General features: G+C 44.2%; 1 protein-coding gene across 1 annotated transcript in view; it reads left to right on the forward strand.

The window, feature by feature from the left end:
• Positions 1-3,036: 3,036 nt before the first annotated feature.
• LOC140643509 (ceramide synthase 4-like) overlaps positions 3,037-16,453 on the forward strand; it is a 43,199-nt gene continuing 29,782 nt past the window's right edge. Inside the window, exons 1-2 of the mRNA XM_072845356.1 lie at positions 3,037-3,405; positions 4,760-4,814. Of these exons, the coding sequence (XP_072701457.1) occupies positions 4,795-4,814 (20 nt within the window). The 5' untranslated portion in view covers positions 3,037-3,405; positions 4,760-4,794. The remainder of the gene's footprint in view (positions 3,406-4,759; positions 4,815-16,453) is intronic.

Genomic DNA, 16,453 nt, shown 5'->3' on the forward strand with positions numbered 1-16,453 from the left:
TGACTGAAATAATATGTAGTACTTTAACCACTGTTTTTCCATGTAAAGAGCAGCTGCAATTTGCTGAAGGACCTTATTTTTTTTTCTTTTTTTCTTCACTTGTGAAGAAAACACTGGGTTAAACTAAACATATTCATTGTTGGCAAAAGATGAAGTGTGGCACTGCAGAAATGGGTTCCAGCATCATCCACTCAAGTGTTTATAGGCTGCTCTGTGTCCTGCTTGATGCATGGTGTTTGGATTTTAGAACAGAACTGTGTGTGCATGCATTCATACATGTATTTAAAATGTATTTTTACACAAATGATAGAGCAGGTGCTCAGGCATGAAATTAGCAGATTTGTTGTAAAGAGCTTTAGGAGAGTAATGGAGGTAAAAGAAGAGGTTACGGGCAAAAGAAAAGGGGGGAAGCCTGCACGACAAGAAAAGGAGCAGAGGCGGGTTCAGCGGGGCAGTGGCGGGATGGCTGAGGGCTGTCTCTTCCATCAGCCTGCAACAGGAGCAAGGGTCTCATGCAGAAGATTCAACTTCTTTATCTTTTTATTTGCACTCCTGAAAGGTGCATATAAAATAACCGTTAGGCTAGTTCATTAGCCTTTCATTCTCACTTTGGCAGCTACAACTGGCACCATGCAAATAGCAGTATTACCTTGCAGCGACATATGTCAGAAAATCGGTTCTTTGGTGACGTTCTGCTGGGACTCCATCTGTATTAAGACTGCTATGTCATTTAGGTCACCTCATACATGTCCTAGCACGGCTGTCCCTTCCACCCTTCCACCCCATTCGTACCCTCTGGGGGAAGGCGAACAGGCCAAGTTTTCCTTTAATGCCGTAACACCCCCGGGCCTCCCTGGGTGCTCCACGGCTCCTGGCAAGGCTCCGACAGGGTGAGGCACTGCAGGGTGACCAGCACCTGCCCGTCCTCCCAGCCCCGCTCCGTGCCGCGTCCCCAGCAGGCCCGGGTGCCCCTGCTGACGGCCCGCTGGCTTTGGGTGCCCATCAAAGCCCTCCCGCCTGAGGGAGACCCGGCCCCGGGGGGCCGCAGGGCCCTCAGCTCAGGCCTCTCCGCCCGCGCCGAGAGCTCCCCGCGGCGGCCGCCCTGCGGCCGGGGGGCCCGGGCGGGAAGGCGGCGGGCAGGGCCGAGCGAGGAGAGGCCCGGCCCGGCCCGGCCCGGCCGGCGCCGGCGGGGAGCAGAGCAGCGCCCGGGCCGGCCCCGCCCGCCCCGCGCCCGCCGCCTCCTCCTCGCTCCGCCCGGGGCGCGCAGAGGCCGGCCGCGGCGCGGGTCTCCGCGGAGAGCGGGTGGGCGCCGGCCCGGCGGGGGAGGCTGGAGGGGAGCGGGCAGCGGGCGGCGGGTGAGGTAACGGCGGGCGGCCGTGGGGCTGGCGGTGGCGGGAGGGCAGGGGCGGCGTCCGGGGCGCTGGCGGGGCGGGGGCTGCCTGAAAGGGTGACGGGGGAGCAGGCGGCGGCCGGGAGGTGACGGCCGGGGAGGCGGCCGTGGCCGAGGAGGGAGGGGCGGCGGGGCCGGGGCTTGTGGCGCCCGGGCTGCGAGCGCTGCCGAGGGGCAGGGGCTCCCGCTCCGTCTGCAGAAACGGGGGCGGAAAGGGGGGTTTCGGGGAGCGGCTGCTCATGCCGGTGCCGGCCCGGCGGAGAGGCGTTGTGAGGGCAGAGCTGCGAGGACCTGGCTCCCCGCTGCCGAGGGGCAGCCGGCGGGGTGGGGAAGGGGCCGGGTGGGCTCCTGTTGGCTGCGACGACCCGGAGGAGAAGAAAACTGCTTCGCGCCGCTCTCTCGGAGGAGCTTCGCGCGGCTGGTACGGCGCAGGCAGATGGCGTGGAATCCATGGAGAAAGACAGGGTTCTCTTGAGGTGTCTTTGCGGCGAGGAAGGTCAGAGCAGCGATCGCAGTGGTACTTTTTGCGAAGCCATTCTGCTCTCTGGTAGGTAGCTCTTTGCCTGGTCGTCCGTACTTCGCTCTGAAGCCTTGGCATGAAGAACGATGAAATGGAGGGAAGATTTCCTTGCTGGCAATGAAAACTGATCCTGGAGACAGGGATGGCAAAGCTGGCCACGAGGCTGAAAGAATATGTTTGTGATTGTGATTCTTTTTACAAAGATTTGTGTAAAGGTCAAAATTCAAGTAGTAGAAGGACAAAAAAAATTCATGCTAGCTTAAAGCTGCCAAAACCCAAACCAAATGCTTGATGACCACTTCTGGAATGGTTTCAAGCCAGATCAGATGGTAGGTTTTAGGAAGCACTGGCAGTTAAGTAAGACTTGAAGTCAGGTATTGGAGCATGAGGTGAGTGTTTCTGGAATAGCTAATGATGCTTAATGTGAAGTCAGACATCTGAACTTTAGCTAGCCAGATTTGAAACTGCTTGCTCATTTATCTGCATCATGTATCAGCATCTAAAGGCAATTCCTTGTTTTACAAGTGTAATATGAAGTTTAATGACATAAATTTTGCAGAAGTCAGGTGGAAAGTGTGTTTGAGAGGAGAAATGTGGTGATTGTGCTCCAGAGGAGCCAATCTCTCCTTTGGCCAATAGGGACAACTGGTTGTGAGATGCGAGACTGTGCTGGTGACTGATGCATCTACAAGCTTAGGTTTATCGAGATAGTCAGGAGACTTACAGAGACTTGAAAATGCAGAGGAGCTTTTTCCCTACTTCTGTTTAAAAAAAAAAAAAGGAAAGAGCTTTTATGTTGTTAACCTAAGGTTGTATGTTGGAAGATAACGGACTTTGTGAGATGCTTGTGCTCAGAGGAGCAAAGAAGCTGGCAAAATTGAAAAGCTCATCTGATGTTAAGCCAAAAGTGCTTTTTACCTAGATTCAATGCTGCTGAGTGAGGAATACCTGTTCTGGATTATTAGCTATTACAAACTGGTGAAATTCATATAAAATATTAATTTTCTTAATCTAGTTCCCATCTCATGTTAGAATTATATTAAGGAGATAAAGCAGAGAGTAGAGATTTCTCAGCTTGATAGCTGCTTCCAGGCAGGAAGAAGAACAAATACCTGCCATGAAGAATGATTATTACATTGTCTTTCTGTTATAGTCCACCTAAATCCACAGAAACTGGATTTATTTGTGCAGTCTGTCACGCAGGTAATTCAGAGAGACTTGGCTTCTCTGTTCACATGTGGCAAAGATTCGATTCCTGCTGCCAACTCTACAGGCTATGCTTGAGGAGCTAATTCTGTATTTCAGCTCTAATCAAAATAAAAATGTCTCTTCTGACTTGGTGCCCTTTTCCCATGTTCTTAGACAGTGTCTGGGGAGACCCTGCTCTACCAAGAAAGAGGGACGAATGGTGGTGCTTGAGGATGTCTAAACTATCTGCTCCTACATCCCAACTCTACCTGGGGACACCAACCTGTCTGAACGCTGAAGCCGTGAGGTTGTGTACTCATGCAGATATCATCACAGACTTAAAAGTTCAGTTTCCTAGTATGCATTTTTTTGGCAGAAATAGAGCTAAAGAAGGCCCCTTTTTAAAACTTATCCACTTGATGGAGTTCCTTTTCTTCTCTTCATGAGGTCACCAGCTTGATGGAAGGCATTTTTGTTGTGGTTTTTGAAGGCTACTTATGGTTTTCCGACATCCTTTTGAGTGCAGAACTTAAATGGTATCTGGTCTGAAGGAGAGCATGAGCTCTAAGGAGTCAATATCACAACAACAGCCAATTTTTATAGACCTAGCAGTGTCCAGTAAACACAAACCCAATTCTGTCAGTCATTACTGCAATTGAGAATTTTTCAGAAAGGCATCTGAGGATCTTTGATTATATTCATGAGCCCAAGAGGGCTTAAGAAGCAAAAAGCTGTCAGGAAAGTCAGATTGCTTTCTGTCCTTTGAGATACATATCGAGAAAATTAATACTGTTTTTCTAAATTTTTATTCTGTATTATAACACCAGCTTCTATAATATTCTAAACTCTTCCCTGCAGAGCTTTTGGGGGAAAAATTGCTTTCGAGTTCATAGATTTAGACAAATTTTTCTTTTCTGAAATGTTTATGGCAGAGAACAATACTTCACAGGCCAGGAAAGGAACTGAAAGCCTCTGTAGATCATTCATTTTTGCATTCTCTGATTCTAGGAAGCAGCATATATGGGCTCAATATGCAAAAATCAAACTGCAAGCCAGTTGTTTCTACTTGTAAATAGCGATTATGGTAAATGAGTGTCTAGTCAATACAGCTGCAAGTGGTAAGGCTATAGCCATCTAGGCATACTTCTGAGCTTTGCCTCATTTTCTTCCAAGGTAGTTTACAACCACAGGACTTCTCTTTCTGGAGAGCACTGCACACAAAACTAGTATAAAAGAGTTTGGTTTGTGACCACAGCTTGCAGCAGATAGAGTGGTCTAACATCCATTCTGTAGCAGTTGGGTTGCCACATATCCAGGTTATGATGATTTGTCAAGACTTTGGAAGCAGTTGTTGTAAACAAAAGATCTCTCAGGGAATCTTCAGATCTTACTTCATAGCCCTTTTCTCTGCAAGAGAGTAAAACACAGCTAGAATGCTATCGTACACTACTTTTTCAGGTCTAAGATGAGTAGGGGAAAGTTTTATAAGCTTGCTGCTCACGCTTAAGAGAAATATGGGAGAAATACAAGCACAGAGTGTTTTATGTGATGTGATGCTGAGGTTCCCTGCAAGTTAGTTGCATGTGTACACTCAGAAATTGATTTGGGCTGCATATATAATATATTTAGGCTTAATTTTCTGGTTTGGTGTTTTTTTTCAGGTTTCTTTTGCAGAGGCCAGTAAGGACTTGATGACATGAATCCAGATATTTCCAGGTAAGGTGTAGCAGTTGGACATTTGGAGCTCAATGGAGGCATTTATTGCAACAGTACAGTTTGATCAGCTTGAGCTGCATTTCTGTAGAGACAAGTGACACCTTTGCCTCCCCCCAGCCACTTGTGCTTTTCTCTTTCACCTTGCGTTGAGCCTACACAAATGATTTTGAAGCCAGGTAATGAACTGCACTGAGGAACCGACGTGGGGTAAAATCAACCCCGAGTAAAAAGAAAAAATGTTTAAGTTTTAACCCAGATCTTTTTCTCAGCCTGGTTGTCTGTGAAGCCTCACAAATTCTTGTATTGCATACAGCGGGGTGGTGGCAGTGAAGTGGGAGTGCTGGTCAGGAACGGGTGGAGGCCAGGGTCTGGTCTTTGATGGCAGTGTTGGTTTACACTGGCTCTAATTTATAAAGAACCTGTCTCAGCAGGGGAATCTTTTCACGCTGGAAAGAACAGCAGTTTCATTTTAAGGATTGTCATGGATCTCTCCCCCCATTGATATAATCTTAAAGGAAACACGTCTGTTTCTTCCCTGGCTGTGGTTGCCTGTGCTGCGGTGTTTGGCTTTGTTCAGGTGAAAGCAAACTTACAAGAAATGAGGTTGTAGAATCTCAAGGTCTAACATCCACAAGTCAAAACAAATAGTCCGTCTTGATTTTCTGTACTGTGGGCCATAACTAACATGTACTTGTTCTCTGAAATGCTGAAAATTGAGTCTGTATCTCACAGCACTATCTGGAAAATCACATTTTTTTAAATTTTGGACTCTTTGGATGCATCCAAACATTGCTATGACATAACAAGTACACACTGAAATCCAGTTTAAAGAGGGGAGTGCAGTTTTGAAATTACTCTACTTGAGCTGTAAATGTAGAGCCTGTTGATAAGAAAAAAAGTGTATTAAGATTTCCAGGGTCAGGATTGTTTATTGTGCTGTGTTTTATCTCCTGCTTGTATTTCTAATGTCTGTTCCTGATTTCTTCCCTGTAGGAGAAAACCCATGCTTTCACCTAAAGGGAAAGGGGAAGCCAAGAGTCTTTATCTGATACAAGAACTTATTTAAAAATAGTTTGCTCTTTAGAAAGCCAAAATCCTGTAATTATTTCCTACTAGTAAAATTAATTATCCTCATTCTAGTTAATATTAATAGAGTAATTGAACCCTTCAATGGAATATGTCACAGGTTTAGAATTTACACTACCGTTTTCATTGCAGTCCAACACACTGCAGGTTGTGTTGTAAAAGCTCCAGCTATGTCTCCAGACCTGGAGTACCTCTGATAAAGAGGTGTATAGGAAGCTCTGCCAAGAGCTGGGGCACTGCATCCTTGCCCAGCAGGGTATAAAGCCCCGGCATACACAGTGCAGGTCCTTGTTTCGTTATGTCAGAGAGATCAGTTCCAGGAGCCATTACCCATCCCAGACTGATGTCTGGTGCAAAGCTACCATAAAGGGCTGAGGTGTGCAAAGCGTTGCTCTTCACCAATTGCATCCTTGCCACCAAAGGAATAAGACAGAGCTACTCCCCTTGGTCCTGCTATGCACTCATGATGTGACTCAGTGGTGGTCCTGGTCTCACACACTGGCCTTCTAGCTGTACGCTCTTTTCCACAGATTGCTGAAATATAGTGCAAGTCCTTGTTCCATGTCCTTGACCACCCTCCTCTTTCAAATAAAGACTTTCATTTTATTGTGGGTCTCTATCGTATGCATTTATTAACCTTTAGTATATCTGTATTGAAGGTTTAATATTTAATTCCACTGGCATTCCATGACAGGTTCTTCTTAAGTAAAGAGAAATCAAATGTCATCATTTTCCCGGTTTTGAAAATGCACTGAAGGCTGCTTGTTCTGTTGAGCGTAATTTTCATGGTGTATTCATGTTTACTGAGGAGTAGACCTCAGCATGTTGGTCCATAATTACACAGCAATGTCAAGAAGCCAGTGCATGTTCCCCACTCCTTTTTCCAATATGCTTTAGTTTTAATTAATTCAAGAGTAGCTTTCATTTGAAAAAATAGGAAATATGCTCAAAGAGGACCAACTGCAGTAGTTCCATTAACTTCAAGATTGATTCAGCTTTTACTGAAATTGGTTCTGATAACAACTAGTTTCTTTGTTTTAGAAGTCAGTTCCAAAAATCAAGAAATTCTTCAAATATTTTCCTTTGTAAGGTTGTTGCACAGATGGCCACAGACACGGGTATGGCATACGCCTTCCAACCAAACAAGTGCCAAGGCTTTGAATCAAAATAGATAAGGCAAAGAAAAAATCTTGAAAGATGTAAACTACAGGCTGTGTTCAAGTTATTTTTTTGTAGAAAGCAGTGTTATTTTTACCCTTGGGGTGCCATCAGAGCTTTTTGGGCAACTGCTTCCTTATTGCTCATCTGTCTGTCTTTCTTCATACATACATGAAAGATAGCCTCCTTCTGGAGGATTTGAAGGATGTTATGTCAGAGTTTGCATTTAATGTTTTCAAAGAAAAGATCAGAGGAATTTTTCTGTTTACAGATGATGCTGAAGTAAAAGCATGAAGGCAGAATTCCCAAAATAATAATTTCTATGTGATTTTTTTGTGTAAAGTTATTTGTGGTGAATTGAAGCAAGGAGAAAGTGACCCTTAGTATCTGTATTTTAAAAATAAATGCTGAGCTCAGCCAGCATGAATCAGGGCTGTGCTGCGAGAGCCACAGGTGCTGACTTTGTGCAGGGGGATCCAAATGGCTGTGGCCGTCACTCTGGCCTGTGCTCAGGGCTGGCGTATTCCCCCTCTGCAGCTGGTGTAGGCATGATTGTCTCAGCTCAGGCAGGGCAGAATAATTGGCTGCAGTGAAGATAAATTAATATATGTATTGTAGAGAGATTGGCCCAGTGTGGAATAAAGGTGGTGTTTGAGTTATCTGTCCCAGTCCCCTCATGCCTGCAGTGTAACACAGGGACTCCTCATTAGGAGGAGTAATTTATTCCTCCTCATTCCGCAGGAGGCGGAATCTGCAGCTTAAGGACTGACCATGTTGATAAGGAGAAGACTGAGAAGACCACCTCGCTAAGCAATCTGAAACAAACACTCTGTCTGTATTTGGCAGTATCACTCATTAAAATGGTCCCAATGGTACGCAAATTCAGAAACCATCCTGTAACGCCAAAATTGCTGGATAAATAACACAATGTGGTTGCAGCCTTCAGTATCATGACAAATAATATACTGTCCCATAATGAGTTGTTTATGTAATAGGTAATGCTCAGTTAGAGACAGGTTCTCTTGATGTTAGATATTGTTCCAGCAAAGATCAGAGAAGGACAGTGCCTGTTGAAAGAACGTGAGTTTTACATTCTGCTTTATAAGCTATCCATATTAAGGGCTTTTAAGTTATCTGTGTTAATCAAGAATAATTCATATTCAAATTTTTTAAAAAATAACCATCATCATATGATAGATTGCATTACTCATTAAGCAGTAATGGTTGTGAAAAGTGAGTCACAATTCTTTTAATCTTGGAGAAAGGGAAATCTTTCTATCGGTTGCTCTTTCTTAGTGTTTTTAATGTATTTTGCTTTTGCGGTAATGTTGGGAATGCAGATGTTATTCTTGGATAACATTTTAAGTTTTGTGTTTCGAAATGAAAAATAATGAAAACACGTACTAGTTTTAGAGGTATAAGAGTATTGTTTAAAAAAAAATCTTAATTTTAGACTAATTAATTTTTTTTTTTTTTCCTCTAAGCCTTGGAACAGCCTGGTGAGTTTGTGGGAACAAATACCTGGGAAACTGATGGAACTGTTGATACTGAAGTTCAAAGCCAGCTCATATGGAGTAATTAAAGCCATTGTGTTTCCTGCATGAGGGAGGAGAACAAGAACTGTGTGAAAAGTCATGCTCTGCATCTTGTAGGTGTACTAGGCTGTAATATAGGATGCCTCCCTCAACTTCATGCAAACAAATTCATCTCAACTGATAGATAAGCACTTTTCTAATCTGCATTGGCATTCAAGATGATCCAATTCCACTTTGATGTTTTCTCTTTGCTAGATCTGTGTCAGAGAAGTCATGCACATCCATCCCTTTGTCTTCCTATTTTATCACAACTGATTCTCTCATTTTGACCTAAGATTAGCAGTTCAGGAGTTCAGTGCTTCACTTAGCTGAATGCTCACGGTTGCTGGGGTGATCAATTAGAAAACACATCTTTGGGGAAATGACACATTTGTGGGACAGAGAAGGATAACCGAGTGCTTGGCTCACTGTAGGGGTTGACTGTACAAGTCAGAAGCAATGGTGAAGCTTTGAACTGCAGGTAAGTAGGAACTGTAAATGAAACTAGGGATGAAGAGCTTCTGAGGGCTGCTACAAACTGCAGAATTAAGCCTGTGGCCAGAGGTGGCAGGGCAGAAGAGGAAGAGCTCTCCTGGAAGGGAACAGAAAAGCTCGCCAAGGGTGATTCTTACAGGACAGATTAGGAGAGGGCCGTCAGACCAGAACCATACGACTGTTTAGGAATATTTGGGCTTTGAAAGGGCTGAAGAATCAGGTATTGCGTTGGACAAGCATTGCACTGTCCCATGAGCTTACATGAAAGAGACTTTATTGAGACCTGTGTGGTTTTTTAATGTGACTTGAGTATGGCTTGGAAACTTGAACCTACTAGCTGCTTTTTATTTTTCCCAGTTTTTAAGTTAGAATTAAACTTTTTGAGGCCTGATATGTGATTGTTGAGTAACAGATAGAGTCATAATCAGTTGAAAAATTTCAGTTGGCACTAGAAAAGATGTCTGGGGTATGTATCGTATTGAAAGGTCTGGGCAAATTATTTTCTGTTTCTCCAGCATCTGAACCTCCATGCACAGGACCTGGGTTGTAAGGCCAGAACTTGCCTTTGGAAGAGTTTTGAGGATCTCACAAAGTTATTGCTGCTCATGCTTAAAGTTTTGAGCCTTACTGAGTGTGTATTCTCACAGTGTGTGATTCTTTTTTGTCCCTTTCTCCTTCCAAAATCTGTGAAAATGCTTCTATTGGTGTACAAACTGCTTGTTGGTACAGTCTTTGGGGATAAATAGCATTTCTGCTTAGAGGGCTTTTTGGCAGTTTTTACTGTCTCTTAACTCAGTTTGAAGGAGAAGGTCTCACTAAGACTGCCTGACTTTTGCTTTGTTTTGGTACTGATGAATTCAGAGAAAGGAGAGGTGAGCAGTTCAGGCAGACGGAAGCTCCCTCTTAATTTCTTTGTGTGATCTTCCAACCTGAATTCTTAGCTCACTGTGGCCTGAGGCCAATAACTTTATTTTCTTCCTCAGTTCTATCAAGTGATGTCAGCCAGTGACTGCTATTTCTACAGTGAGACTGGAGGAAATAGCAAGCATTAGAAGAAAGAATGAAGGAAAAAACCCAAAGAACTTGCTGAGCAGCTCGTTTGGATTTTATAGGTGCCTCCTTGCATTTTACATTTGTACTCTCTCAAGAAACACATGTAGATCTGGGAATACATCTCTTTATGTATTTTGTGGAGATGTTCTAACTGGTACTTTGGATGCCTCAGTTGCCTTACTTGGACACTAGTCGTGTCTGATATTCTTACTAAGATGTAGGATGGTCTGTAGTTTTTTACACAGTGATGGTAGCACGTGGTGTTCTTGTGCCTTACCAAAACAATCAGCATGTGGTCTCCAGTGGTTTTTTGTTGAACATTTTTTTGTTTGTAGAGATAGTGTTCAGTAGCAGAATACTGACTGTTCCCAAGTGTCAGGACAATGAGGTTTATGTTACCTCACTCTGTGCTGGAAGTAATAAAGGAATGTTACTTCATTTAATAATGCAGCCATGGGGTAAGTGCCAGGCAGAGCCTGCAAAGGTCTTCAGCTTTTGTCTCTGCTGCTTTTTACACTGGTAGCTTAACACAGCACTTTATTTTATCACCTGATGAAATGCATCCACAGGTCCTGAGGGAACTGGCAAGTGAAGTTGCTAAGCCGCTATCCATCATATTTGAGAAGTCATGGCAGTCCGGTAAAGTTCCCACTGAGTGGAAAAGGGGAAACATAACCCCCATTTTTAAAAAGGGAAAAAAGGAAGACCTGGGGAACTACAGGCCAGTCAGTCTCACCTCTGTGCCCGGCAAGATCATGGAGCAGATCCCACTGGAAACTGTGCTAAGGCACATGGAAAATAAAGTGATTGGTGACAGCCAATATAGCTTCACTAAGGGCAAATCGTGCCTGGCGAATTTGGTGGCCTTCTAAAACGGGGTTACAGTGTTGGTGGATAAGGGAAGAGCAACTGACATCACCTACCTGGACTTGTTCAGAGCATTTGACACTGTCCCGCACGACATCCTTGTCTCTAAATTGGAGAGACATGGATTTGACAGACCACTCAGTGGATAAGGAATTGGCTAGATGGTCACACTCAAAGGGTTGCGATCAACGGCTCGATGTCCAAGTGGAGACCAGTAGCAAGTGGTGTTCCTCAGGGGTCGGTATTGGGACCAGTGCTGTTTAACATCTTTGTTGGCAACAAGGACAGTGGGATTGAGTGCACCCTCAGCAAGTTTGCTGATGACACCAAGCTGTGTGGTGTGGTTGACACACTGGAGGAAAGGGATGCCATCCAGAGGGACCTTGACAGGCTTGAGAGGTGGGCCCCTGCAAACCTCATGAAGTTCAGCAAGGCCATGTGCAAGGTCCTGCACATGGGTTGGGGCAATCCCAAGCACAAATACAGGCTGGGGGGAGAATGGATTGAGAGGAGCCCTGAGGAGAGGGACTTGGGGGTGTTGGTTGACGAGAAGCTCAACATGACCCAGCAACATGTGCTTGCAGCCCAGAAAGCCAACGTATCCTGGGCTGCATCAAAAGCAGCGTGACCAGCAGGTTGAGGGAGATGATTCTCCCCCTCTACTCCGCTCTCGTGAGACCCCACCTGGAGTACTGCATTCAGCTCTCAGGGCCCCAACATAGGAAGGACATGGACCTGTTGGAGCGAGTCCAGAGGAGGGCCAAGAAGATAATCAGAGGGCTGGAGCACCTCTCCTATGAAGACACGCTGAGAGAGTTGGGGTTGTTCAGCCTGGAGAAGAGAAGGCTCCAGGGAGACCTTATAGCAGCCTTCCAGTACTTGAAGGGGGCCTACAAGAAAGCTGGAGAGGGACTTTTTACAAGTGCATGTAGTGATAGTACAAGGGGTAAAGGCTTTAAACTAAAAGAGGGTAGATTTAGATTAGGTATAAGGAAGAAATTATTCACTCTGAGGATGGTGAGGCACTGGAACAGGTTGCCCAGAGAAGTTGCGGATGCCCCATCCCTGGAAGTGTTCAAGGCCAGGTTGGATGGGGCTTTGAGCAACCTGGTCTAGTGGAAGGTGTCCCTGCCCATGCAGGGGGTTGGAACTAGATGATCTTTAAGGTCCCTTCTAACCCAAACCATTCTATGATTCTATGATTTTTGAGACTAGTTTGACAACAGGTGCTGCAGTTCAAACCAGGTTTCTTCAGCCTTAGTAGGGAAGCATCTCCAGGTTCCTGGGGGAGGAATATGGCAGAAACAGCCGTGGTATTTCAAAATGTGCATGTAAGTTCTTGGGGTTTTCTTAAATTTCAGGAGGGTGGGTTTTGGCTTGTTCAGGGATCTGCTTGTCAGGATCTCATGGGAGACTGTCCTGGCAGGCAAAGGGGCCCAGACAGCTGGTTGATCTTCCAGGACAGCCTCCTCCGTGCACAAGTGTAGTCCATCCCAACGTGCAAGAAGGCGAACAAAAATGGTAGGAGACCAGCAGGGTTGAACATGAAACTGTTGATTGAGCTCAAACACAGAATGGAAGTATCAGGAAGGTGGAAGTGGGGATGGATGGCCAGGAGGAATATAGAAGTGTTGCCTGAGCTTACAAGAATGGAGATAGGAAAGCCAAAGCTCAGCTGGAGTGAGGGATGTGAAGGACAACCAGGAGGGCTTCTGTAAGTACATTGGCAGCAAGAGGAAGGCTAAGAAATATTTGGGTCCACTGCTCTGAGTACCTCCTGACCAAAGACATGGTGAAGCTGGAGGTACTCAGTGCCCTTTCTGGCCTTGTTTTTAACTGGTTAAACCAGTACTTGTTTTTTACTGAGCCAAAAAAAGGCATTGTACTCATCCCCTTCAATGAGGGATGATGGAGTGAGAAGAGCTGTCTGATCTGCATTCTGACGTGGATGAGTGACATCAGCCTGAAACCTGTGCTGTCGGTCATACCTGGCAGTCTGCTTGGGAGCCAAACCCTGGGCAGCCAGAGCAGCCTAGCAACGAAGGAGCCGGCAAGCGGAGCGCAAGGTATGGAAGTTAGTAAGTAATTTATGCTGGGTAAGGAAGATGTTCACTGGAGATCTAGATAAGCAAGTTTGTCTGCTTGCTGGACTTTTATTTGCAGCTTCTAACATTTGGGCATTTTATGCTTTTTTCTGGGACAGAGGTCTCCCTCCCAAAAGAGGGTTTATATGAAAATTGTTGCCTTTGAACAGAGCAGCACATGAGCAGCCTGCACCAAAGTATGAGATAGGGTTAATGTTGGTGAAAAGCTGGAAAGTCTAGGAACCAAGGCAGAGGAACCCAGCTCTCTCAGTGGGCTGAAAAGAGATGTTTTCTTAGTCGGGGCTGTGGAAGCAAATTTTCCCTTTCTGCTTTTAAAGTTAGGAATGAAGAATCAAGCTTCTGTTGGACTAGTAGTGGAAGTAAATAGTGAAAAGTTCTTTGAAAAAAGCTGAAGAATTGCAAGATGAATTTATTCTTGGGTGGGCAGCAGACATGAAATAATTTGATAGGAAACGTCAGCTGGTAGATCTAAGTGAGGAGAACATCTGAAAGCCAGGAAGTTGCGGATAACTGGTCATTGGTGGAGAAACAAGGCTGCACAAATAATTTCAAATTTTCAGCCAGCTTCCAAAGAAGAGGACGTGGAGAACAAAGTCTGGATGAGGAGAGTGAGCCTGGAGAACATAGTCTGGATGATTACAAAGGGAAGGAGATTGTGGTTTTGTTTCTTTCACTACTAGTCAGAGTTGAAAACCAGTCTTATTTAATGCAAAAACAAAGGCAGATTCTGCCAGCAGTTGCGGTTTTAGGGAAAAGACAAGGGCCTTCAGAATCACAAGAGAAAGAGATGAGAAAACTTGGGAACAGAGGAGAAATAAAGCAGAATTAGCTGCAGGTAAAAAGAGATTCATACCCAAGATTCATACCAGAATCCATCCATGTGATTGGAGATTCTGCAGCAGTTGTGGCCAGAGCAAGCAGGCTTATGATAATCTCCAAAAGAGGTTCAAAGAAATGAAGGTGTAGAGGGTGGTGGGTTTTGTAGGAAAGTTACTTTGACAAAGGGAGTGAGGAGAAGGCACGCCAAGAGAGTGAAGGTCAATAGGTGGCTCACAGACTGGATCTGTAAGGAAAGATTTTGATTTTTTTTTTTCCATGGGAGGACATTCTTAGAGAGGCATTTTTCTTAACTGATGAATTTCAGCTGAGTCCCTTGGACACTGTCCATCCGTGGTTAAATTCGCTTGATGATAAGAAAAGCCTTAAAATGGTGAAGAACCAACAGAGGGATAGGGAAAGAGAGGGATCTCAGGCAAAGGAAATGTTGTTACAGATAAGGCAATATCAGAAAGCAGGTATGACGCCAGGATAGCTAACAGGGATGAGGAAATGGAAATGAACATATCAAAGCTGAAGTGAAATTTGAAAAGGTTAATGTATTCCCTTCAGGCAGGAGACTGGAACTTGCTAATCTCCATCTCTGCATGCTGAAAATAATGATACATGTAATTAAGAATTTTGGAGCAAAGATTTTTTTAATCTATAAATTTTACCAAATCTTTAGTGGCAATAACTGATGTATGTTAGAAAAAATGTATGAAAAATGTTACAAAAAATGTATGAAAAATATTAGAAAAAATACATGAAGAAAAAATTACCCCAAGCAACTATAATCCCAGTATTGTGATCTTTAGTATGAAGATTTTACAAAAGAAAGAAAAAAAAAAAAAAGACAAAAAACCCCTGGAGACTGAGATTAAGAGATTAAATATAATATGGGTGTTCAAAAGATAGCCTATGTCACATTAATCTGAGCTTTCTTTGTTAAAATTATTTATTTCTGCATAAGAGAGGTGCAGTAAACTTCATGTCTGAACTAGTACCTTCTCTTGTGTAGCTGTAGCAGGTAGTTTTAGTTAAAGTGGAAAACATCAGGATTATGGGAAGTATCAAATAAGTAAGAAGCTGCCTAGAAGAGCTATCAGGAGAGAATTTACCCATGCAATTCTTGAACAATTGATTTCTTAGCAAAATGAGTTAAAGGTTCAAATGCATAATATGCAGTGGTAACCCAACTTCAGGAAGCATGGACCAGAGTAGGACTGGAATGCAATGGCTCTTACAATTTGAAATAAGAGGAACCTTTATAAATATGCAGAGGACTCTGTTTCTTGACCCCAACTGCTTCTCAGAAAGGTAGGACAAGCCTCTACATTTTGCTCTCCAGCATATCAAGATTTAAGAGGCTTTTTTGGTTTTAGTTATTTCAGCCATAGCCCCATGTCAAAAATAAAGCAATTTGAAGTGAGAAGCAATATAGTGCATCCTTATGGTGGTGTGCTTCCACATTAACTAATAATTTCCCCTGTGGCAGTACTGTGCTGCTGGTGGTTAATCAAGTCCTGGGAAAACTGGCTGTACCAGGAAGGCTTCTGCAGGAATACCTGTGCAAGTCCTGGCAGCGATGTCATTAGCGTGATGCTGCACTTAAGCTAATAAGACTCGGCAGACCTAAACAGCTTGGCCCAGAGCCACTTCAGGGATGTTTGTACCTGTGGCATTGTCCACCCACGAACCTGTACAATCCCCCTGCAGACAGGGGACCCTCTCTGGTATCATCAAGACCTGGAAGGCCTTCATAGGCAGAGTGAGAGGAATGAGGTGACCTTGAGTAGCACAGTGTGCAGAGCTGTGTATTTGGGGACCAAGAGCAGAAATTTGTATTAAAAAATGCGGATGTTAATGCTAGACAGTCCCCTCAGAAATCCTGTTGAGAAACAGAATCTAGTCAGAAACGGAGGAATGTGCAAAGAAAGGTTTTCCGTTTCTCTGGCTATAGCTAGTTGTATTAGCTATATACAATATAGAGAGGATTAGAAGCAGTGGACTTGTTTAGCATAGACAATGAACTGTGAGAGAAAAATACTGTTCTATAAACAGTAAGAACAACTTGTTTGTGGTGAAACCCAGTGTTAATGCAAAAGCAGGTGGTGTTAAAATTCTTTATTGTGATTATTTTGTACCCGCCAGAGGTTTAGGAGCAGCTTTCTAGTATGAGCAATTGATGCAAAAACATGGAGACCCCTCCAATACAGTGTGGTACCCTTATTGAGGGGGTTATTGTTGCCTGTCATGGCAAAAAGCTGAAAGTGGCGCAGTGAAGTCTTGGCTGTTCCTAAAATTAACAGCTTCTTGAGGTAGAGAGGAGGAGGAAACAACTTAGCAAGTTCTATGTTGGAATTTGGAAAGAAGTTGGAAGTTCAGTGCTATTGGGGTCAGAATTCGTACAGCAAAGACTAAAATTTCCGTCCCATCAATGTTACCAGTATGTGCTGCGCTAAGGTTAAGGCAGGGGGAGGAG

The sequence above is a fragment of the Ciconia boyciana genome, chromosome 24 (genome assembly GCF_034638445.1).
Source record: "Ciconia boyciana chromosome 24, ASM3463844v1, whole genome shotgun sequence".
Lineage (NCBI taxonomy): Eukaryota > Metazoa > Chordata > Aves > Ciconiiformes > Ciconiidae > Ciconia > Ciconia boyciana.